Consider the following 26,944-nt stretch of genomic DNA (forward strand, 5'->3'; position numbering starts at 1 on the left):
TTGACGGATGATCACATCCATTTAAAGATTATACGTTTATTTTCCAATTATTTTTGTTACTTTATTTTTTATATTAATTTTAAAGATATTTTAATAATGTAATTTATATGTTTTGATGTATTAGTTTTTAGAAGACGGATGTGGTGGAGTTGGGAGGGGATGTGAATCTAAAAGAAAGAGAAGGAGAGTTGGTGGTGGGGCTGAGTGAAAAGTGAGTGGGTAGAAAAATAGGGTTTGAATTCAAAGTAAATAAATATGATTAAAAATAAAATAAAGGTTATTTTTGTAATTAAAAAAGGTTATTTTTGTAATTAAAATTTTTTTAGAGAAGGTTGGGGAGGTGGAGGGAGAAGTGGTGGTGGTGGAGGGAGTAACACCCTAATTAATGAATCTGCTTACCTCTTACATTTGAACATTATTTATAGTTTTGGTCATGGACTTAGGATTAGCAAGGCCTTAATCACAGTCCAATCCAAAGCCCAACTCTTTAATCAGTGCTTTATCTTAATCACCTCTGCAGACCTATCTGTCATGACCGTCCGGTCTGTCATGACCGTCCGGTCTGGGTGTTCGAGTCCGATCTGGGTGTTCAAGTCCTGCCGGTCGTCCCCTGGGTATTGTCTGGGCCGTCCGAGTTCATATGGTACATTAACAAAATCTAAAATTCTAGTTGTGCTAAAAACTTCACATACACGAATCTTCACTGAAACAAAACGAAACTTAACTTAAAAAATAGGAAGTCATGTGTATACACGACGAAACCTAAAAATTGAATTCGCCACCTTCTATCTAAAAAATATTATTAAAATCATCTTAGTAAACAACTGTAGAAGATTGTGTTGCATGTGACAGACTCTCTCTTTCTCTCTCTCTATATATATATATATATATTGTCTGATGCAGGGGCTAAAGAGAGTTAAGAAATTGTAGTTTGAAGAAAATGGCCTGCACCCAAGCTTTCTTGCATCTCAATGCCCTAACCACTCCTCTTAGAGTTAGGCCACAGTGGGGAGTGGGGACCACCAAACCAAAGCACATTGTTTGCAAGGCAGAGAAGGATGACGTGGAAGAGGGTGAAGCCACCACCCTTAGCCATCTCTCTCGCCGATTGGCCCTCGGCACTGCCCTCATCGGCGGCGCCGCTGTTGCTGGTGGCTCCAAAGTTTCACCTGTTTCTGCTGCTGATGCACAACTCTCTCTTGAGGAAGCTGGTATTATACCCTCCATCACAATCCATCATTTGCATGTTTGTTTACGTCTCAGTTTTAAACCCTATTTATTTTACTGTATCACTACTGCATTAAGCAGAATCAGAATGATAATGACTGAACATGGCATTGGCATGTAACAAGTTTATTCTGTTGGCTCCTGCAGCAGTTAGCACATTATCAGCAATTAATTCTAAGGAATATCCTTCATCGGTTGTCGAAGCTCTTTCTCTCAATCGAAACAGTTTTCCGCCTGACTTCGTTTTCGGTACATCATCCGCGGCCTACCAGGTATCCTCATAATATCTCTTCTTATTCTTTTATGAGAAAACTTTGAGATTTCAACTTCATACGATTTGTTATGTTCTTGATATATACCTATAGTTCGAAGGAGCGGCGTTTGAAGGTGGAAGAAAACCAAGTATATGGGATGTATTCACCCACAGATATCCAGGTTCTTTTTATCCACCTTTTTATAAATCCAATTAAAACAGTTTTAAATTATTTTTGATAATTTAAAAAATATTTGTTTCCATGTTTTTCAAAAAGTATATTATATATTATATATATCTGAAACTAAATAAAATAGTAAATGTCTGATTATAGTTGTGTAATACTTGCAGAGAAGATAAGGGATAAAAGTAATGGAGATGTAGCCGTTGACCAATATCATCGCTACAAGGTAAAGTTTCAATCCTTAACGATAACAGCAAATGATGAATGAAGAAGCAAATTATCTTTCTCCTATTATTTAAGTTTTTTTGTATATGTTTATATAACAGGAAGATATTAAGATAATGAAGGATATGAATATGGATGCATACAGATTCTCCATCTCTTGGCCTAGAATCCTACCAAGTGAGATCAAAGTTGATGAATAATTATTATTTTTGTGATTATTGTTGTTCGATCTTTAGGGTTAATGTTTTCAATCTTTCTTGAAAATGGTTGATATACAGAGGGAAAGCTGAGTGGAGGTATAAACAAAGAAGGAATCGATTATTACAATAGCCTCATCGATCATCTGATAGCCAATGGTCAATATCCATGCTTTCGTCTCCTGGTTTTTCTTCATTAAAATTTGCATTTTATAATATACTTTTCTAAGTAAATGACATAATCATTTAAATATTAATGTTGCAGGTCTAAAACCATATGTCACACTTTTTCATTGGGATCTTCCTCAAGCTTTAGAAGAAGAGTATAAAGGTTTCTTATCTCGTCATATTGTGTAAGTACAAATTCTTTCATGTATGCGTATGAATATGGGATAAATCCTTTAAGTAGAATAATATATATATATATATATATATATATATATATATATATATATATATATATATATATATATATATATATATATATCTATTATGTGTTTATATAATTTGTTCTTTGCGATAATGTCATCTTTTTAAGAAAATACATAAATTATGATCACATTCTTTTAGAACAAAACTACCCTTATTAAAAGAGTTACAATGCATTTAGGTAAAGTATTACAAATAAGTGTTATTAACATTTGTGGTTAAACTTTTGTTCAAAGAGATTTCGTATTAATACTTTTTTATATGAATTTTTATGTGCATCAATGTGAAAAACAAAAAAAAAACACGTGTATTGTCATAAATGAAATATTATTTAAAATCGTATTATTATTCTAATTCTTTCAAAATATAAAACAGATAAATATTAATTTAAATTTATAATAAACAGAAAAAATAGACTTGTCAATTTAAAAATTGATTTTTGTTGAATTATTGATCTTCCAGAGGTGATTTCCGAGACTATGCAGAAGTTTGCTTCCAATATTTTGGAGACAGGGTGAAACATTGGATTACTCTAAATGAGCCATATGTTTACAGTATTCATGGTTATGCTCTTGGGATCAATGCACCAGGTCGATGCTCTGAAACGGTAGATTCAACTTGTCTCGGTGGTAATTCAGGAACAGAACCATATATAGTTTCACATAATCTACTACATGCTCACGCAGCTGCTGTGGATGTGTACAGGAATCAGTTCAAGGTTCTTTTTTTATCAGAACTTTTAAATTGCTACGAGGTTTCAAGTATTCTGGTATAGTTCTTTTACTTAAATTAACATTCAAAATACTTTATACAGGAACATCAAAAAGGAATGATAGGCATAACACTTAATACTCAGTGGTATGAGCCATATTCAGATGACAAATTTGATAAAGAGGCTGCCGAACGTGCACTTGACTTCATGTTTGGGTGGTAAGTGCTTAACTCTGCATAAGAATATGCATTCTCAAATGCGATGTTTTGATATGTAACAATGAATATAGGTACATGAAACCATTGACATCAGGAAAGTATCCAGAGAGCATGCGTTCTCTAGTTGGTAATCGATTACCAGAATTCTCAAAACAAGAAGCAAGATTTCTTATTGGTTCATTTGATTTTATTGGAATAAACTATTACACCACTAACTATGTTGCTCATCAACCCCTACTCCAACCACTTGGAAGCAAATCCGAACCTAACTCCATTACAGATGCCCATGTCACATATTTAAGTGAGAAAACCTCTATCTATCAATTATTTAACTTATTTATATATATGTTGAATTTGTTATGACATTTTGCTTTTGTTTTCGTTGTAGCTGAACGCAATGGTATTCCGATAGGTGCACCAGTATGTCTACAATTATGTCAAGTTTTAAGTTCATGTTATTATTATTATTATTCGTATTATTTTCTTTGGTTTTATATAACTTATGTATATTTGCAGACGGCTTCTGGTTGGTTATATGTTTACCCCAAAGGAATTAGAGAGTTGTTGCTCTATACCAAAGAAAAGTACAACGATCCTTTGATTTATATAACTGAAAATGGTAATTATACCAAAAAAAACTTTTATTATCTAGTTTAAAAAAAATATTTTGACGAAATTATTTAAAATGTCAAACTTCAATATAAGTTTTTCTTTTAACACGTTGATGTATACTCCTTTTAATTTATAGGTAGAGGAAATGACGTCTATGATGAAAAAGAGACACTTGAGGAAGCTCTTATAGATATTTATAGAATCGATTATTATTATCGTCATCTCTATTATCTACTTTCAGCAATAAGGTAATGATTTATTTTTCACATATTTTAAGAAGTATATTTTAAAGTCTAATTTAAATTTCTTTTATTGAATTTACAAGGGAGGGAGTAAATGTAAAAGGATATTTTGCATGGTCATTCTTGGACGACTTTGAATGGGGAGATGGCTATTTAGTAGGATTTGGACTAAACTTTGTTGACAGAAAAAATGGGTTGAAGCGATATCCCAAGCTCTCAGCAAAGTGGTTTAAGAATTTTCTTGGACCACCATATCTCAAGGAATATTAGCATTGTACACAAATCTATACTTTGATAAGTCTCTCTCATGTAATGTTAGCTATTAATAAATTTCAACAATGTGTGTGCTGTAAAACTTTTTATTGGTGAAATGTGACTTGTTTAATAGAGGGATACATTTAATATGATAGCAAAATCTTTCTTTTTCTTCTAATACATATACTTTTTTTATATGGATTGAATATCTTGATTGTACCTTAAATATATTTATTATTATTGATAAATTACAAGAAAATACGGTATTATTGATTGTAAAATTAGACAAGCCACTTACATGCTGCTACTTAGTGACCACCCCACCCCAATACATACATACATACATACCTTCAGAATCTCTATGACATCAAGATTCCTGCGAAGCTCGTCACCCTCTCGAGATGCTAAATTACTACAGATAAATCAAAAACTTGTCTGATAAAAAGACATGCAGCCAGAGAACAAGCATGGTAACGTATAGATAGAGAGAAAGAGAGAGAGCATACCCTAAAACATACATATCTGGTTCATTTTGAACCTGAAGAAAATCACTCAGATCAAGGTTCACAGTGGGGCATTGCCCTCCTACATTCAATGTTGCTGCAAAAACTCTGATATACAAATAACTACGATCATTAATCTGGTCAACAAATATTGTACTTTATTCATAAACACAAAAAGAAAAAAAGATCAATTCTTCATATATAAATATACCTGAGATTTTGAACTGCTTCGGTAGAAGACAGAGAAGATTCTGAGCCTCAATTTTCAATGGATGTATCAGAAAGTGCATCTATAAGGAAAATCAATGACTGGTCTAAGTGATCATGCCAATATGGAAGAGTAGAAAGTGCATCTACGTTTAATTACCTCCTAGTCTATATATCCATCATGTAATACAAAATTTCCTACACACAAGTCATTTGCCTTTTCATAATCTACCTTTATTATTATCCCTTTCTTCTTTTTTTCTTTTCAGTTCTTCCACAACTTCATTAGTTACCGTCCAATGGTCTTGTTGATTATGAACTATGCATAACTTTTGGGAACATTCTCATCATCCTATTCGTCTATACCTTAGAGATAATTTTATACACACCCCACCGTATAGGCCTAAATCATGAAGACCTATTGGTTTCTCCTTTTTGGATATTAGAGTTATGAAATGAGGCATTACATCCATTTCATATATGTCCTTAGCATTGGAAATAGTTTGGAGACAGGGTGAAACATTGGATTACTCTAAATGAACCATGGTCTTATAGTAAAGAAGGTTATTCAGTTGGGTTGTTTGTACCAGGTCGTAGTTCTGAACAGGAAGATCCAACTTGTCTTGGTGATGGTAATTCAGGTTGTTGTTTTCTTTGTTTTCATTGGCAAGCTGAACGCAATGGTATTCCGATAGATACACCGGTATGCATACGATTATGCCAAATTTTAAATTCATATTATTATTATTTTATTTTATTTTATGTAACTTTATATTCATATTTATATTTGCACACAGCTTCTAAATGGTTATTTGTATGCCCCAAGGATTTAAAGAGTTGTTGCTCTATATCAAAAAAGAGTACAACAATCCCTGAATTTATATAACTGAAAAGGGTAATTATACAGAAAATCATTTTTATTATCTTTGAAATACTGTCTAAAAAATATTTAAAATATAGAACTTCAATACGAAGTTTGTAATTTTACATGTAATTTTTCTTTTACAACATATTATATATATATATATATATATATATATATATATATATATATATATATATATATATATATATATATATATATATATATATATATATATATATATTGTTTCTTATTCATAGGTAAGGGTAATATCTCAATGAACAAACGCTTGAAGCTCTGCTACATGCTAGTATCGTCATCTCTGTAATTATCAATTTTAACTTTGTCACACATTATCCTAAGTGCACCATTGAGTTTTGAAGGCGTTTACTCGTATTTTTAATGTGTTTTGGTATCTTTTTTTTTAATTTCAAACATCTTTGGATACACTTCTGGATGATAAAAAAATTAAATAGATATATCTATTAGTTCAAACTGCAATATGATTTTGTAAATATTTTATAATTTTTTAATTTATTTATATATAAAATATTTTTAACTTATAAAAAATTGTTTTATTTTATTATTAACATTTTTTAGGAAAAATAATCCCCAACATATACCGATCTTTCCTTTAAATGATAATAAAATAAGACATGTCATTCCAAAAAGTTTGTGAGATTAAAATTAACGTATTTGCTCAAAATAATTTCTAGTTAATTTCTCGCTGATCCCTTCCAAAGTTATTCTGTGAGGAAACACCAAAAACATTATTTTGAAAATAAATTACTAGTCCAAAAATCAATTTCCATTTCTTCAATTAAAGAATTACAGACAGTGTCAAATCATCATTAAAAAAATGCAGTGAAAATTTTGTAATTAAGGTGAAGACATTGTAGCAGGAATAGGGTTGACTAGATTTGGTTCTACCACGTTGCCTCTGCCAAAGCAGACAGTTCTTGGTGATGTGTATGGGTTGAGTCTGATTAAATTACTTATTTATATTTTAGCCAGCTCGTGTATTTATATTACGGAATCTATATGAAGATAATTTAATATCTATTACATGATACATATGAATAATTTAATATCTATATAAAACATTTTTATTACATAATTTTCTTATATATATATAACCTTATACATGTTGAAAAGGGAAGGTGGAACCTTCTTCTTTATGATATAAGATTGAATATCATATTGCAGTACCTCCGGAGGCGCCGGTTGAGACGCCGTATGTGACGGAGGAACCTTCTCAACGGCAACAATTGGCCATATCATGGCACATGGGCGCGTTGTTTGGAAAAGTTAAGAAAAAGATATTATTTTTCTTATGAATTCATTACCTTATCCACTTAATCATAGATATGCATGCAGATTTTGCATTTTTTTATAGCCATGTGTTGATTAGAGTATTCAGTGTAAGGCTCGTGTTCTAAACCCAATTTCTTTCTTATTCCATTTTTCTTTTTTATTTATCCTCAATGTTTTTAATAAGTTTCTTCCAAATCTTTATAATATCTTGTCTTTATAAGTTTCTCATGAGATCATGCCTATTCATGTTATTTAGTTTATCTTAATATATTTCAATTCCTTTTTGTTTTTGAAAATTTTTCAATTTCTTTAATATTAATATTTGAGATCAAAATCAGTTAAGTTAAAAGAAATAGTTCTCTCAATTAATTTTCTTACTGTATAATTAGGTTTTATTTATAATGTTATTCTAGACTATTTAGAGTTTTGGAGCTTCTCATCTTAAATATTGCATGCAATGCAAATTACTTTGAGAGAAAAAAATATTTTTCACAAATTATTGTAAAGTGGGTTATATTCAAAGACGAGATTAAATATGAAATTGGATAGATAGGTATTAATTGCCTTATTAATGAGAAAGTCCCCACTATAATGTAGGAGTATTGATGTCGCGACCTTGCCAAAATTATTTGTGCCACCTTATACAAACTTTTACCCTAAAGTCTATAACTATGTAAAAAATCAATTAATAATAAATTAAAATTAATGCTAATTAGCTAATAATATTGAATTTACCTATTAATAAATTTTAAAATAATAAAAATACTAATTTATCGTCAATATTTAAAATTAACTCAAGTAAACATCAACTAAATTAATTATGATTTAAAAAAATAAATTAATCATAATTTATTACTATATAAATTGTGCTACTTTTTTTGTTCAAAAATAAAGTTCGACTGGAAATTAAAAATAACTTTGCTGGAGGAATCGTTTTTCTTAGAGAGAGACTTCTTTTTTATGGGAAAGGATTTTGTATAAAATAATTGATAAGAAAAGATAAATATTATTAAATTGATATTAGTTTCAATATAATAAATTTTATTAATTTTCTATCCTACATATCATATAACCCTACAGTGTTAATTCTATTACTTATAAGAATTCTATTACTTATAAGAATTCTATATAAAAATTGTTTATTATCTTTATTTATTTTGTATATTATTTCTCTGATAATTTAGCGGCAGTATGTACAAGTACTGGCATGTGATTTTTTATTTTATTTAGCATATGCTCAATGCTTAATAAATAGTTTCATTTTCTGTTTGAGTATTAAATTTATTTTATTGGCTAATTTTTTTTTATTGAAATTTTCAACAAAAGATAACCGAGGCAAAAAGTATAAATAAAAAAGGGAGCAAAATCCTGCTGTCTCGATTACTTTTGAACCGAGACAAAATCGTACCCCTTTTCTCTTGGTTACTTTTGAACCGAGGCAAAATTATATTCTTTTTGTCTCGGTCCACAACCGAAGTAAAAAGGGATAGACTTTTTGTCTCGCCTGTATATGCCTCGGTTCCAGAATCGTTGTCTATGGATAAAAATAACCGTTGTCGTTTCTCTGAAATGCACTAATGTTACGACTTTAACTAATACAAATATTATTCAATTAAAACTAGAAAAGGTCATACTTTGAAACCAATAAAATAAAATACATTTATCATAAATCTAAAATATTAATATTTTAATTTAAAGTATAAATATTAATTATTATATTATTAAAAATAGAAGTAATGAAGTGGAAAATTTTCCTTAAATGTCTCTATAGCACGTAAAGACAACTCATTTGTTTTAAAAGTATTTTGACCATTTAAAAAGGTTAACTTTTATATTTATAAAAAGGAGAAAGATTAAAAAATAAAATAATAAATATAAAATCTGTGTAAAAATTTATTAGAAGGTGAATATTATGCCTACACTCACATGACACATTACTGTATACAACAGTGTCATTGATGACAGAAAATGTAAACGTTTACATCAAATTATGCTAAAGATCTAATTTTGCTGTATACATATTGGAGTTTAGAAGAAGGTGAATATTGTGCCTACCCTCACATGACATTGCAGTATAAAAAAGTGTCATTGATCACAAACAAAATGAAAACTTTTACATCAAATTATGCTAAAGATCTCCAAATATTACATTCATTAAAAATTTAATAAATTAATAATAATATATTAAACTTTCATATAATTTTAAAATAGTTATAATAACTACATCTAACTAAATTGTATATACTATATATTAAATGTACTCCATAAGATAAATTAAAAATGTATAAGGAAGAATCTCAAGAAAAACATGTGAAAACAAATAAGGAATTTCGCTTAAAAGGTTTAAAATGTTTAAGGTATAAATAAGTATGCTGATTTTAAAATTGGTATAGATATTGCTTTAAGCAATGTTCTAATTGGTGGTTTATGTCTTGAGCTGGTAAATATTATAATTTAGTTTGGACTTATGTACAGGAAGTGATAATTTGGGAGGCTTTCATTTTAACTTTTCTATGTAAATTTTATTTTGTACACGACTTAGAACAATTTAAATATCCTTATTCGATATATTTATTTTTATTGTAAAAAAAGTTAATTTGTAGGATAAATTTTTATAAAGAAAATAGTATATCATTTAATTTAAAATTTTATTTTATTTCTGATAAATTGTTCACTTCAATTTAAATATTTAACATAATTAATTTCAAACTTTATTTCATATAAAACTCAATTGGGCTTAAGCTTAAAATAATTATTTCAAATTTATCATCATAAACAACTAAATATTGTTTTTTTAAACATAAAAAAACCTGATAATTGTAAATTTGAATTCTTTAATTTAAATAACAAACAAAAATTAGTAATTATATAGAAAAAAAAAATGACATGAGACTCCCATTAAACAAAAAAGAAAAAAGAAACAAGTCACATGCACACTTCACTTAAATTAAAGTTGTCATCTAAGAAGACTTCAATTTTTTTTTTAAATAATCGATCTGTCTTAAAGAAAACGATTTATATTCTATCATGATCTTACCACTTCTTAGTAAAAAATTAAAAACATGTCAAAATGGTCCATAATTAAATCCATATGATAAATAATTTAGAAAAATACTCACATGAACCATACAAAAACCCTGAACATTGAGATCTGCGTAAACTTCAACATACAGAGCGGAGTCCACTCTAAAATTAAAAAAGAAAAAAAATATTAACAATAACAAGTAAATTGAAACAATAGGATTACTCCATTCCTTATAGAAAATCAAAAGAAAAGAAAAAGAAAAAACAAAGATACACATCTCCTGACTATTTTCCCCAACAAGACCAAACGGAAACAAATACTTATATACAAATTCTTAATGAAATCGTGCACCTAAAAGACTTATATATCCATTAATTTAGGTAATATTTTTTAGAAACACCTATTACTGTGTTTGCATAGACAATTTTAATAGAGTAATTTATTATTTTAGAGAGTTTTAAATACTTTATGGTAAAATATGGTATTTGAATAACAAATTTAAAAAAAAAATTATTAAAGTAACTTCAATATTTAATGTTAGAGAATGTCAAAATTTACTTAGTAAGTAAGAATTCGAATTACTCTATATTTTTTAATTCACATTTAGCTTTTTTATTTTCTTTTCAATTCAAATTTAGTTTTGCAAATGATTAACTTGATTAAGCCTTATATATTATTAAAATGATTACTTTTGGACTCATGTTAATTTCTGTTTTTTTATTAATGTATTTAAATATTTTCCTCTCATAAATTTTCAGAATCTGTAGACTGAACATAGCAGGGTCCGTCTCCACGGGAAGACAAGTTTTTAATAGCTGTAGAGAATTCTTCTGCATGTGACAGACTCTATATATAGTGGCTCATTCAGAGGGCAAAGAGTGTGAAGAATTTGCATTTTGAGGAAAATGGCTTACACACAAAGTTTCTTGCAGTTCCGTGCCCTAACCACTCCCCTTAGGGTTCCGACAAAATGGGAAGTGATGGGGACCAACAAACGAAACCACATTGTTTGCAAGGCAGTGAAAGAGGATGTCGAAGACAGTGATGCCACCAACGTTAGCCTTGTCTCTCGCAGATTGGCCCTCGGCACTGCCCTCATCGGTGGTGCTGCTGCTGCTGGCACTAAGGCCTCACCTGCTCGAGCTGTTGATGCAACACTCTCTCTCCAGGAGCCTCGTATTTATTTTACCCTTCATCACTTCTTTAAGAAATCCATTATGTGCATGTTTCTTTTCACGTATCAGTTTTAAAATCACATTCTCCGACATGGCTTGTAACGAGTTTATTCTCTTGGCTACTGTAGCAGCTACCACATTACCTGCATCGATTGTGGAAGTTCTTCCTCTCAATCGAACCAGTTTCCCCGAGGGCTTCGTTTTCGGGACAGCATCCGCAGCTTACCAGGTATATGCACTCAATAAATCATACAAATGCTTTTCTTACTACAGTTTATTCTATTTATCACACAAAGTAAATGTTTGTTATGTTCTTAATATGTACCAACAGTACGAAGGAGCGGCATTTGATTATGGAAGAAAACCTAGTGTATGGGATAACTTCACCCATAAATATCCAGGTTTTTTTTCTCTCTCTTTCTATCAACACTATATCTTAGAAAATACTTGATTTTATTTTATTTCTACTTTGATTATTAGTTGTGAATATCTAGGACTGTAAATGTGTGATAACTTGCAGAGAAGATAAACGATAGAAGCAATGGAGATGTAGCAGTTGACGAATATCATCGTTATAAGGTAAAGTCCAAATTCTTAATGATCATACAAATCATCAATGAAGAAGAAAATTATCTTTCTCCTTCAAAATTATTATATTAAATTATTTATGTTATTGTTTTATGTTTATATAACAGGAAGATATTCAGATAATGAAGGATATGAATCTGGATGCATACAGATTCTCCATTTCTTGGTCTAGAATCCTACCAAGTGAGATAAAAGTTGATGAACTATTATTACTCTGCTTGTTACTATTGTTGTTGGATCTTTCATTGTTAATGATTTCGATGTTCATTTAAAATCATGGATATATAGATGGAAAGGTCGGTGAAAACGAGGAGGGTGTAAACCAAGAAGGAATCGCTTATTACAATCGCCTCATAGATCATCTGAAAGACAACGGTGAATGTCCATGTTTTCCTCTCTTTGTTTTTCTCAATTGAAAAGTTTACATTTTGTAATAGATTTTTAAGTAAGTGACAATAGTTATATTTGAAATATTAATGTTGCAGATATAGAACCATATGTGACACTTTTTCACTGGGATTTTCCCCAAGCTTTAGAAGAAGAATATGGAGGTTTCTTAAATCCTCGCGTTGTGTAAGTTATACAAAATTTATTTTCTATTCAACTTCGTATTATCATAATTACAAATATATATATATATATATATATATATATATATATATATATATATATATATATATATATATGAGATAAATATATTTTAAGTAGAATAATATATATTTTGATCTGTATTAATGTCATCTTTTAAGAAAATACATAAATTTAGATGACGCTTTTTTAAACTCACTTTTGTAAACTCAATCAGCTCAGTTAGTTGGTTAACCTCTTTTCAAATACATCATTATAAAGTATACTATTCTTTTTTTTTTATAATGACACAAATTGAAATATATGATTATTATCTCTTTGTTAACTTTTTTATATCATTTCTTATATCGCACATCAAAGTTCATAAAAGAAAAATATTAAACGTTGTATTATCATAAATTCAATATTATTTAGAAACATTTTACAAATATTGTTCTGTAAATGTAAAAAAGATTTTTAGTTAATTCAATATTATGACAATAAACCAAAATAAAGTTAAACCATGTTGAGTTTGAATAATGCTCAACGTTTCAATTTATAATACTAGTGTAAAACTTTAAAATATGGTCACCAAAGGTTTTTATCACTAAAAGAAAAAAAAAAAAGTGATATTATAGTTTTGAAAGTTCATCAATAATCGTAAACTTATGTTAGTAATTATTATTTTTCTTTGAAAAAATATCGGCGGACCAAAATTCTTCAATAAAAAATTGTTGATAAATTTATTCATGAATTGTCTATAAGGAAGATATTTGATAAAGAAAAAAAATATTTTAACACACTTTTTTTTACAATATTTTGACCGTATATATGTATAATACTTTTAATGATTCATTATTTATTTATTATTGTATTAACATATTTTAAATTCAATAAAAAATGACATATATGTTATATCAAAATGTTGTCAAAAAATTTATATTAATATATCATTACTTTATTTCACAATGTCAAAGTATAATCATATATCCACCAACACAACAAATATTTATCGATAGTATAACAATTTATCTGTTGATAAAAAATATGACGACGATGAGTTATGTGTTTTATTAATTAACTCTCTTAACTTATATATAAGAGATGCCGAGGATATTTACTCGTAATAAACTTCTAACAGATTTTTAAATCAGCACAGACAAATTCTCAGCATATTGGTCTCCTAAAAAGTATAGTTAATAATAAAATATATTGATTAATGTCAACAAAAGTTTAAGTTGATAATTTGGATCATTTACACCTTTATAGAAAGAATAATAATCCTATCTACAAACTTTATTTTATTGAATGATACATAAGATAATATACTTTAGTAGAGTTTTTACGAGAGACCTTTACTTTATATTTTTCTTTGCTAAGAAAAAAAAAAACGAGAGGTGTTTATATTTTTCAATCTCGTAAATTTAACTCTTATTGTTGATTTAAAAAATGACTTTATTCTATTTTTTATTTTCAGAGATGATTTTCGAAACTACGCAAACATTTGTTTCAAATACTTTGGAAACAGAGTGAAACATTGGATCACTCTAAATGAGCCATGGGCTTACAGTAGGGAAGGTTATTCAGTTGGGATGTTTGCACCAGGTCGATGCTCTGAAACGGTAGATTCAACTTGTCTCGGAGGTGATTCAGGAACAGAACCTTATATTGTTACACATCATCTACTGCTTGCTCATGCAGCTGCTGTAGATCTGTACAAGAAACAGTACAAGGTTCTTTTAATTAGTCTTTATCAGAACTTTTAAATCTTAATATATTTCATTAAATATTTCGACATTAATTGGTACGAGGATTCATACATTTGGTACTATCTTTTTCTAAGATAATGTTCGAAACACTTTATCCAGGATGATCAAAAGGGAGAGATAGGCATAACACTTATTTCTCGTTGGTTTGAGCCATATTCAAATACCGAAGCAGATAAAAAAGCTGCTGAACGAGCACTTGATTTCTTGTTTGGATGGTAAGTGTTCAATGAATTTCTATTCTCTTCTGGATTTTTCTGTCTTATTCATCTACTATGCTTTTAAAACGTGTTTGGAATTTGATTATAGGTACATGCAGCCATTGACATCAGGAAAATACCCAGAGAGCATGCGTTCTTTAGTTGGAAGAAGATTGCCAGAATTCACAGCAGAAGAATCAAGACTTCTGGCTGGTTCATTTGATTTTCTAGGGTTAAACTATTACACCACTAATTATGCTGCTGATCAACCTTCATCGAATCTCAACCCTAGTTATGAGACAGATGCCAATGTCAATTATTTAAGTGAGGAAACATCTAACTATCAATTATTTATATTATATATGTTAAATCTCGTAATTAATATAACATTTTCTTTTTGTTTTCATTGGCCAGCTGAACGCAATGGTATTCCAGTTGGTACACCGGTGTGTATAAAATCATTGTCAAATTTTAAATTCATATTATTATTATTATTATTATTTTATTCGGTTTTATATAACTTGATATTCATATTTTTCTACTTGCAGACGGCTTCTAATTGGTTATTTGTATGCCCCAAAGGATTTAAAGACTTGTTGCTTTATGTTAAAGAAAAGTACAACAATCCCTTAATTTACATTACTGAAAATGGTATAATTTTTATCATCTTTGAAATATTGTCTGATAAAATATTTCTTTTATAACACATTGATATATATTGTTTTGAATTGATAGGTAGGGGAAATGATGTGAATGATGAAGGACAAACACGCGAAGAAGCTCTACTAGATATTTATAGAATCGATTACTATTATCGTCATTTGTATTATCTACGTTCAGCAATGAGGTAATAATTTATTTTTCACATATTTTAAAAAATAATTTGGAGTGTAATTTAAATTTGTTTGATTGAGCAGTGAGGAAGTAAACGTAAAAGGATATTTTGCGTGGTCACTATTGGACAATTTTGAATGGAAGAATGGTTATTTAGTTGGATTCGGACTAAACTATGTTGACAGAAACGATGACTTGAAGCGATATGCCAAACTCTCAGCACGATGGTTTAAGAGTTTTCTTCAAAGGCCAGATCCAAATCCAAATTATGAAGGATAATAGCATCTGTAGCAGACATATGTTACAGTCTGAAACTCTCTTATGTCATGTTGCTTATTTAATAAATTTCAATAAATGGGTGTGCCGTTAAACTTTTTATAATGAAATGTACCTTTCAATAATTTTAGTAATAAATTCCTGCCTGCTTGTTTTTTAATCAAAGAAGAAAACTTATTGATTTAATTATTATTATTATCTATCATATTTCATTACAAGAAAAATTAATAATTTTTTTGTAATCATCAAATATAACTTTTAAATAAGAATTATTCGCAATTTAATGACCGCCAAAACTCCTTCTTTACCATCTCAAAGATGTTACTAACATCTTATCAAATTGTTAAATTATAATCATCATTAAGTTCTTTATTATCTCAATTGTTATACTACAATCCTATCATATCATCAACATCACTACTTAATAAGTCTATAACGAGAAACATAACAAACCATACTTTCCCTTAAAACAGAGTCATGGTAACACATTAACTCTACAAAACTTATCAATCAAAGGCAACTAGTGTTAGTACCAACCATTTTTATAAACATATGTCATATTTCATATACTTCATCGTACCATTCATGTTTATCAAAATAGGATGATTGGAGTCATCAATCGCAGCTTCGAACTTATCTTCCTTGCTCCTCAAGGATTTATGAGTGAAAACTTTGATGCTTCTTCCATCGACACTATACATGACCTAATTTAGAGTCCTATGGGCATGACATTCATCGCTTTCGATCCTCTCGAAAGAGAGCACTTGAATCTTAGTCTCTTCTACCGCTCATCATGGACGAAGAAACTCGTCTCTTCTATTGTCTTTTAAAGACAAAGAGATTCACCTTTTTAATATTTCATAAGAGAAAAGATACAAACTCAAATTAAAAAAATATAAACAAAAAACATATTTAACGACATAAAAGCCTGCCTACCTCATGTTAGATTCAATATCATAATATTCTTGTTAAGCTAAATCATGATCACAAAAAACCATTACCACATCTCAAGATAATAAATACAACCACAAGTAAACAAGGTCAACCATACACATACAACAAATTTCTAACCACACCCTTTTTTTTCCAACACACTCCTACCAAATGTTGAAACCCTACCTACCTTTCCAAAGTGGACCCCACACCTTCCTATATGTTTCTCGTAATTGATAATTCCATTCATCTCATTTCATTCATACACACTTTAAGCATTAAATTCTACTCTCACTTTTTTCTTTTCTAAACTCACCTACAATCACCCATGCATCAACATTCAATAAACTAATTTCACACGGTTATAACCCTTCCCACATTTACCTTTTCACTCTCACGTACTCTCTCTCTCTCTTCCATTCATTACATGGGTTTCACTTCTCAATACACACGGGTCCCATACAATAATTCAATTCATGCATCCAAATTCATTATAAACCAATATAGACACACTGCACAACATCAATATTAATAACCATTTTAAACCATCAAAACACATGTTTTAAAGAAAGCACACCCCTCATAAAAGCATAGAAACAAGATAAAACACCACCACTTGAAACCCATACAATAAGAAGAAAATAAAACCCTTGCACCTCCCCATTCTATGCCGTACAACATATTGCCAATTGCACCACCATCATGGCCCACCCAATGCTACTTCACATACATCACGGTACTCATGAATCTAAACACTACGAGAAGAAAATAACACCATTGAATGCACCATGCAAGATGTATAACTAAAACATGTAACTTGTTTCCATGGAAACCACCTAGCACGTACCCAAAAGTTTAACCCCAAAGAGCAGGATATACCAGCCCATTAACAACCCGTCCTTGACATATAACTCACGGATACAAACATGGTATTCGGTACAAATCACTCAGAATCAAAGTTATACGCATGGAGCAGCACGACTTGTATTAAATACATGGTACATCAACATGATCACCTCGTATCAATTGTTTGTAACCCGCGAACAACCTGGCACATTGGAATCATGACGTCAATCACTCGGTGCATGGCCATATTAACATAAACCACGTGGAACCAGCATGACATGTTCCTGGAATCGTGAACAACAACATACCAGTCTAGTTTTGGAGGGGAAAACATGTACCCCTATCTCGTAAATAAGAAAACAGAAAGCCCCATACCAAGATGACTTATATATATATATATATATATATATATATATATAGCTCATAACTCCTATATGGAAACTCTAATCCCACCATTAAATGATTAAATAAACAATTTCAATGCATGAATGTATTCATCTCAATAAAATGCATGCAACCCAATGGTATGGCTTTAAAAGTAACAACACTGCATGCAGTCATCTCATTTAAATATGCACGTGCTCCCATTTTCCCATGCTTCCAAATCGTTGGTCTAGTGTTTTTTTTAAGAAACCCGTGGACCCCATCATGCATGGGTTATATATTAAGACTTATACCTGTGGATCTCTCCCGTCCAAAAAAATTATAAAATTCTTAACTTCACTGATGACTTATTTATATGTTATTTATTTTAAAATTTAAGTAATCAAAATAATGATAATAAGAATAAATCTTAAATCTTACAGTGTTACTTTTATAAAAAAAATTATAAATTATTTTTATTTGGATTATGTTTGTTTTAAGCACTATAACTTAGATTTATATTTCAACTTTATTTAGTTGTCTATTAACTTCTATTTTACGTGCTATTTTTTTTTTCAATATCTCATTTAAAAATTAGTAAAACTATATCATTTTTAAATATCTGGAAATATTTATACGTATCCACATTTTTTAAAAGATTCACAGATTTTTTATGTAGATATCCAGCTAATTACGAATCAGGTTGCAGATTATTTTTTTCGTTGAAGTCGAATTGAGAATAGATAGTTTCTATATCCGATCTTTTATTATCTCTCTAGTTGTAAGTAATATTGATTCTCTTAATGGTAACAAGACTTTAAAATTATTTATGCTTAATAAAATAAAGTGAAAATAAATGACAACAAAAAATATTGATTCTCTTAATGGTAACAAGACTTTAAAATTATTCATGCTTAATAAAATAAAGTGAAAATAAACGACAACAAAAAAAGTCGTGCTTAATTAAATCGTTTTGGAACTATTTTACCACGTGACTAGTTAACATTATTCTAACCTTATCTAGATAGAGTGCCACATTTAAAAAATGTCTTTTCTGATACTGAGATCGCATCTCCAGTCTCCTATCTTGACTTTTGTGCGGAAACGACAGAATTTCTAATTTTATATACTTGGGTAATTTCGAAAAAAAATAATGTTTAGCATTTTATTCTTATATAGGATTATTATATAGGATTTCGACTTGTAAAATTTTCGAATTGAAATATACAGATATAATAATATTTAAAATTTTAGATCTTAAATAAGATCATGAATTCTAAACTGAAAATAAATGTTTATCTTAAAATATATAAAAGATTAATAAGAGTACGACTGTTATTTGAATTTATACTAAAGTAAAAGCTATAAAGATATTTTACTTAAAACTAATATAAAGATAATTTTAGATCTGTAAAATTCAAATTGGTTTTCTTACAAAACAATTATCTGGATTTAATTTCAATCCATTTTTTTTAGACTCAATTTGAATTTAATTTAATTTCAATTATTTAAAATTGATAAAACTTTTTAAAATAGTGTTTTTAGAATATTTTAAATGCATTTTCATGTCTCTCTATACATATTGTAATTTAGAAGAATATGAACACGCTCTCATAAGACACATGACTCTCAATTTAAATATTTCTTATAATTAATTTAAATATTTTTTCATATAAAACTCAGTTCAGCTTAAGCTAAAAAAATATTTAAAATATCATTAAAAAAAGTAAGAACTTATTAAAATATGGAAAATTAAATATTATATTAAAAATATAAAATAGGAAACCTTATAATTATAAAATTTTATTATCTGGTTAAAAAATTAAATTAATAAATTACATAAAAAAGAAAAAAATTACACTCCCATTAAAAAATGAAATAGTCACATGGTGACTTCACTTAAATTAAAGTTATCATATATGAGAACTTCTATTTAAAAAAATAAAAAATCAAACTGTCTTGACAAAAACGATTTCTATTCTATGTTCATATCCCTTATCGCGATTTGATAATAATAATAATAAAAAAACGTATTGATCATAATGAAATCGTGTACACCTAAAAGACTTATTCATCGTATTCGTAATATTTTTTTAAAAATACCCACGTGAACGGTGCAAAAACCGATATCTGTAGATTTAACATAGAATCTATTCTGAAATTAAAAAAATATAAAAGAAAAAGAAAAAACCAAAGCTGTTCGTAATTTGTGCATCTAAAAAACATTATTCTATAAAAAAATAGCATTAATATATAACTTAGAATAATATTGTTAAAATTTGTTATAACATTCGACATGCACATTATAAGTAAAATTTGTTAATATTAGAGATATGAAGAAAATATAGATTTTTTTCATTGTATTTCTGTAATTTTGAAGGAAGTTAAGATAAATTTTAAAATTTTCATATATATGATTGAATTGTGATTGCATGACATCGTCCCTTTATTAAGAAAAACAATTTATTAAGTAAAGTTTAAACCCGTGATCCTACGTTACTTTTAAGTGAGAGAAGAAATTATTAAAATATGTTACTTCGAAATGATTTTAATTTAAATCTGATTACAATGAAGTTATGTCATGCACATGCTACTTATCCTAATATAAAAAATTAATAATAAATTTGTCTATTTCAATAATTTTGGCCTATAATTAAACTATTTTAGTAAAAGTTCTCAAAATATAGTGACAAAGTATAAACAACTACTATTTTAATCATTTTGTTATCTTTTACTACTAATTTGTTTAACTTCATATTAAACAGCAGGATATAATTTGTGAAAAAATCGGAATTAGAAGAAATAATATAAGTTTTTTTTTAATAAGACTCTTTATATTGTTAAAGGGTTTAAATTATATGGATTACAACGAGTCGGATCGGATACGGATAATGTCTATCTATTATCCGATTCATCCATTATCCGTATGGATACCCGTTTAAAAAGTATATTTGAATATTTTAAAATTAGTAAGTATCCGTGAATATTTAAAAATATATTTTATAATTTTTGAAAATAAAATTACAAAATAGTATGTAAAATAAATTAAATATAAATTAAAATTTAATTATAATTAAATTAAACCTAATAAGATATAAATTAATTTTAATTCTAATTAAATTTAATTTAATAAGATATAAATTAATTTTAATTCTAATTAAATTTAACTTAATAAAATATAAATTAAATTTTTATTTTATTTTTTTAGATAACATGTATTCATATGTATGAATAGTATAATATTCGCATCCGATCCGTTTAAAAAAGATATTAAAAAATAATAAATATACGAAAATAGCAAGTATCCGTCGACAGATTTTATCTTTTCTCACCTAATTCATACAACCTTAATATTGTGTATATAAATATATAATTTTTTTTTCTAATAAAGAAAGATCTCTATATGTGGATTGACAATGTTATATTAGGTCCAATTAATCTTATATCTTTACTTTATAAAGGTTATATTCTTTCATACTAACACCTATATTATTAGACATTCTTTCATCGCACACAGACATTCTTTCATCGCACACAGAGCTTGTAACCTTTGAGACTTGTATGTGGTTAATAAGCAACCTTCGATTCCCTCGTTGGCCTTTGGGTAAAAAATATGGAGCTAGAAAATCTTATGTATCTATTTCGAAAATATTTTCAAAAAATACCCACGTGGACGGTGCAAAACCCTAAACTTTGAAAACACGTGAACGGTAACAGACATCCGTCTACAGTCGAATTCAATATTTTAATAGCTGTTGAGTATTCTGCTGCATGTGATAAACTCTATATATAGTGCCTCATTCAGAGGCCAAAGATGTCAACAATTTGTAGTTTGAAGAGAATGGCTTACACACAAGGTTTCTTGCAGCTCCGTGCCCTAACCACCCCGGCTAGAGCTTGGCCACAGTGGGAAGTGGGGACCACCGCACGAAAGCACATTGTATGCAAGGCAAAGGAGGATGTCCAAGACGGTGATGCCACCACCCTCAGCCTTGTCTCTCGCAGATTGGCCCTCGGCACTGCGCTCATCGGTGGTGCTGCTGTTGCTGGAACCAAGGCTTCACCTGCTGCTGATGCTGCTGCTGCTGCTGCAAATCTCTCTCTGGAGAAACCTGGTATTTTACTCTTCATCACTTCTTTAAACACTCAACTATTTTCATGCTTGTTTTAACGTGTGAGTTTTTAGTTCATATATCGGATACGAAAATGTGAAAGTTAATCTTAGCGTCTATTTGGTTTGACGTGAAAAAATAAAGAAGCTGTTTAAGTACTTTCAGTTTGAACGCATGATTTCAGTGTTTCCGAAATGTTTATTATCTACAACATAAAATATTGTTTTACACTTCCTTTTTCACTGTATCACTACTGCATTAAGTAGAATCAAAGTCTCGTATTCATTGAACATGGCATGTAATGAGTTTATTGTCTTGGGTACTGTAGGAGTTAGCCCATTACCAGCAATAAAAGCTGAGGAATATCCTGCATCGGTTGTGGAAGCTCTTTCTCTCAATCGAACCAGTTTTCCCGAGGGCTTCGTTTTCGGGACAGCGTCTGCGGCTTACCAGGTATATGCACTCAATAAATCATACAAATGCTTTTCTTACTACAGTTTATTCTATTTATCACAAAAAGTAAATGTTTGTTATGTTCTTAATATGTACCAACAGTACGAAGGAGCGGCATTTGAATATGGAAGAAAACCTAGTGTATGGGATAACTTCACCCATAGATATCCAGGTTTTTCCCTCTTTCTGTCTCAAACATTATGTATCAAGAAAAAGGGAAAATACTTTCTTTGATTTTATTATATTTCTATTTTAATAGTTAGTTGTAATAACTAATTACTCAAGTGAAAAAAATAAATAAAATGGGAAGAAACAAGAATAACTAAAAGAAGTACAATTGCACATTGGAAGAGAAAAGTTGTAAGAAATAACAAATTTATTTGAACTAAAACAATTATACAATATTTCTTATAAATTTTAAAAAAAAATCTATGATTTTTAGAATTTATATTATATATTTAAAACTTGAGAAAACCAGTAGATATAAATAGTCTTACTACAAATTTGTAATAACTTGCAGAGAGGATAGACGACCGAAGCAATGGAGATGTAGCAGTTGACGAATATCATCGTTTCGTAGTAAAGTCCAAATTCTTATTGATGATAACATACGATCAATATAGTAGTCAATTATCTTGGTCCTTCAAAACAATTAATTAATTTTATGTTGTTTTGTATTTATATAACAGGAAGATATTCAGATAATGAAGGATATGAATCTGGATGCTTACAGATTCTCCATGTCATGGTCTAGAATAATACCAAGTGAGATAAAAGTTGATGAACTATTATTATTCTGCTTGTTATTACTGTTGTTGGATCTTTCATTGTTAATGATTTCAATCTTGTTTTAAAAATTATTGATATATAGATGGAAAGGTCGGTGCAAACGAGGAAGGTGTAAACCAAGAAGGAATCGATTACTACAATCGCCTCATCGATAATCTAATAGCCAACGGTCAATATCCACGTTTTCCTCTTCTGGTTTTTCTTGATTAAAAATTACATTTTAAAATACTCTTTAAAGTAAATGACAATAATCATGTTTTACAGGTCTACAACCGTATGTCACACTCTTTCACTGGGATACTCCCCAAGCTTTACAAGAAGAGTACGGAGGTTTTTTATCTCCTCAGATGGTGTAAGTTATTCATAATTTATCTTTTATCCAACAATAATTATTTACTATTATTAAGTTACGTATTTTAAAATAGATTTTGGTGTATTGTTGATTTTCAGAGGTGATTTTCGAGACTACGCAGGAGTTTGTTTCAAATACTTTGGAGACAGGGTGAAACATTGGATTACTCTAAACGAACCATGGTCTTATAGTAATAATGGTTATGCAGTTGGAACCTTTGCACCAGGTCGATGCTCCGAAACGCTAGATTCAACTTGTCTCGGTGGTGATTCAGGAACAGAACCTTATATTGTTACACATAATCTACTACTTTCTCATGCAGCTGCTGTAGATCTGTACAGGAAAGAGTACAAGGTTCTTTTAACTATAGTCCTTATCAAAACATTTAAATCTTAATATTTTATTAGATATTTTGACATTAATTGGTACGAGGATTCAAGTATGTGGTACTACTGTTTTACTAAGATAACGTTCGAAACACTTTACCCAGGAAAGTCAAAACGGAGTGATAGGCATAACAAATATTTCTACTTGGTACGAGCCATATTCGGATAGTGAATTAGATAAAAGCGCTGCGAAACGAGCACTTGACTTCATGTTCGGATGGTAAGTGCTTAACTAGGTAGAACTTATGTAGAATGTTATAGGTTTTCTATCTATATAAAATGTTTTTGATATTTTCCTCCTATATTATGCTTTTACAAAATGCTTTAGAATTTACATTATATTTTAATAATTTGTAACTATGATTATAGGTTCATGGAACCATTGACAACAGGAAGATACCCAGAAACTATGCGTAACTTGGTTGGTAAACGATTGCCAGAGTTCAGCGAAGAAGAATCAAAACTTTTGGCTGGTTCATTTGATTTTCTTGGATTGAACTATTACACCACTAACTATGCTGCGAATCGACCTAAAGTTGAACCTAGTCCTACATCCAAAGCCGAACCTAGTTATACCACTGATGCAAATGTCACTTATCTAAGTGAGGAATTCTCCATCTTTCAATTATGTAAATTATATATATATATATATATATATATATATATATATATATATATATATATATATATGTGTGTGTGTGTGTGTGTTTAATTTGTTAATATCTGATTTTGCTTTTGTTTTCATTGGCCAGCTGAACGAAATGGTATACCCATAGGTACACCGGTATGTATATGATTATGTCAAATTTTAAGTTCATATTATTGTTATTATTATTTTATTTCATATAACTTTATATTTATATTTGCAGACGGCTTCTGATTGGTTATATGTTTATCCCAAAGGAATTAGAGACTTGTTGCTCTATACCAAAGAAACGTACAACGATCCTGTGATTTATATAACTGAAAATGGTAAATATAAAAAAACAAAAAAAAAAAACAATTTTTATTATCTTTGAAATATATTTTAAAGAATTTTATTTTAATATACTGACGTGTATTGATTTTAATTCATAGGTAGAGGTAACGATGTGAATGATGAACCACCGCAGACACTTGAGGAAGCTCTTCTTGATATTTACAGAATCGATTATTATTATCGTCATCTTTATTATCTACTCTCAGCAATCGGGTAATGATTTGTCTTTTTCTTTTTTACTTATTTTAATCATTGTTTTTAAATCTAATTTTGAATTTCTTATTTTGAATTTCTTATGAAGGGATGGCGTAAATGTAAAAGGATATTTTGCATGGTCGCTGTTGGATAATTTTGAATGGAAGAATGGTTATTTAGTGGGATTTGGACTGAACTATGTTGACAGAAACGATGATTTGAAGAGATATGCCAAACTCTCTGCACAATGGTTTACGAATTTTCTAAGAAAACCATTACGTCCCAAATGATAAGAGCACTTCTGTTAGACTTTGGAAAGATTCTATAAAGTGATGCTTCCATTTTAATATTTCAATAAAGTGTGTGCTGTTAAACTTTGTATTAATGAAATGTCGCTTTTAATAAATTTACTTATAAATTATTTCCTCATTGTTCTTTATTAGAGAAAACATATATCCATTTAATTATTCTTATCTAGCTTATAAAGTGGGTTATCACATTAAAAATTAATATTCTAATTAATAAATGACAGAAACATCCATTTAACATATTTTATTATATTATTATGAGTATGCTAACTTTAATATAATTAATTTTACTATTTTGCGTGGTCAATATTGGACAATTTTGAATGGAAGAATGGTTATTTAGTTGGATTCGGATTAAACTACGTCGACAACTTGAAGCGATATGCCAAACTCTCAGCAAAAATGGTTTAAGAATTTTCTTCAAAAGCCAGATCCAAATCCAAATTACGAAGGATAATAGCATCTATGTTACAGTCTGAAAACTTTCTTATGTCATGTTGCTTATTTAATAAATTTCAATAAGTGGGTGTGCCGTTAAACTTTTTATAATGAAACGTACCTTTTAATAAGGAAATGTCTTTTTTAACAACTCTTTTTTAACAATTTTTTGACAACACTGAGGTGGTGGCTTATGATGGGTTGGTTTCAAATATTTTTCTGAAAACAAATTCAAACAGACCAATAAAGCAATGACATGTGGCCCATTGTCAAAAAATTGTTAAAATATCAGGATCCTTTCAATAATTTTAGTAATAAATTCCTGCCTGCTTGTTTTTTTAATTAAAGACCAAAATACTAAACCTAAATCCTAAACCTCATACCCTAAACTCAAAACACTAAACCCTAAACCCTAACCATAAAGCCTAAACTCTAAAGCCTAAACCATAAACCCTAAACCATAAACCTTAAACCCTAAACCATAAACCCTAAAACGTAAACCCTAAACCCTAAAACCTACACTTTAAACCCTAAAACCTAAACCTTAAACCCAGTATGAATATATCCGCTACCCATAATCCGCAGGTAGTAAATATTCACGGATACCAACTATCCATTACGAATTTCATACGCAAATATCTGTGGACTAGATTTTTTTGTTATCCCTAGTTTGATGATTTGATACTATTATAAAACAAATTATATGTTGCTACTATTGACACAAATTATGATTAATATATACTAAATTATTATGATTATTATATATTAAATTTTTATAAATAGTATATCTTATTATATATAAAATTTTGTGAGTTCATATTTGAAATATGAAAAATGTATTGTTGAAAAGAACTTTTAATTTTTATAATTTTGTAATATTTTTAAGTGATAGTTAAAGTAATATTTTCTCCAAAAATTT

General features: G+C 29.1%; 3 protein-coding genes across 4 annotated transcripts; all 3 read left to right on the forward strand.

The window, feature by feature from the left end:
* Positions 1–467: 467 nt before the first annotated feature.
* On the forward strand, positions 468–4,722 carry LOC108333010 (cyanogenic beta-glucosidase). Its single transcript, XM_017568321.2, has 15 exons — positions 468–643; positions 904–1,211; positions 1,375–1,499; positions 1,593–1,662; positions 1,832–1,890; positions 1,991–2,066; positions 2,168–2,245; positions 2,352–2,439; positions 2,978–3,233; positions 3,330–3,445; positions 3,517–3,746; positions 3,834–3,865; positions 3,962–4,064; positions 4,194–4,305; positions 4,383–4,722. Exons 2-15 carry the CDS (start codon positions 941–943, stop codon positions 4,567–4,569), a joined length of 1,803 nt encoding a protein of 600 aa, XP_017423810.1. The 5' UTR covers positions 468–643; positions 904–940; the 3' UTR covers positions 4,570–4,722.
* A 6,633-nt stretch (positions 4,723–11,355) lies between these two features.
* LOC108323729 (cyanogenic beta-glucosidase-like) lies at positions 11,356–16,011 on the forward strand. 2 transcript variants are annotated; one of them, XM_052870670.1, is made up of 14 exons: positions 11,356–11,641; positions 11,769–11,869; positions 11,972–12,041; positions 12,161–12,219; positions 12,336–12,411; positions 12,517–12,603; positions 12,714–12,801; positions 14,273–14,528; positions 14,664–14,779; positions 14,871–15,085; positions 15,176–15,207; positions 15,310–15,412; positions 15,497–15,608; positions 15,679–16,011. In XM_052870670.1, exons 1-14 carry the CDS (start codon positions 11,371–11,373, stop codon positions 15,872–15,874), a joined length of 1,782 nt encoding a protein of 593 aa, XP_052726630.1. In that variant the 5' UTR covers positions 11,356–11,370; the 3' UTR covers positions 15,875–16,011. The 2 variants fall into 2 exon arrangements, with proteins under 2 accessions (XP_052726630.1, XP_052726631.1); XM_052870671.1 differs by having other exon boundaries at positions 11,772–11,869.
* Positions 16,012–21,838: 5,827 nt separating this feature from the next.
* On the forward strand, positions 21,839–25,685 carry LOC108323619 (cyanogenic beta-glucosidase). Its single transcript, XM_052871154.1, has 14 exons — positions 21,839–22,128; positions 22,454–22,578; positions 22,681–22,750; positions 23,099–23,157; positions 23,268–23,343; positions 23,450–23,536; positions 23,632–23,719; positions 23,818–24,073; positions 24,210–24,325; positions 24,475–24,707; positions 24,858–24,889; positions 24,975–25,077; positions 25,183–25,297; positions 25,386–25,685. Exons 1-14 carry the CDS (start codon positions 21,855–21,857, stop codon positions 25,567–25,569), a joined length of 1,818 nt encoding a protein of 605 aa, XP_052727114.1. The 5' UTR covers positions 21,839–21,854; the 3' UTR covers positions 25,570–25,685.
* Positions 25,686–26,944: the final 1,259 nt, after the last annotated feature.

This window comes from Vigna angularis, chromosome 11, assembly GCF_016808095.1.
Source record: "Vigna angularis cultivar LongXiaoDou No.4 chromosome 11, ASM1680809v1, whole genome shotgun sequence".
Classification (NCBI taxonomy): domain Eukaryota; kingdom Viridiplantae; phylum Streptophyta; class Magnoliopsida; order Fabales; family Fabaceae; genus Vigna; species Vigna angularis.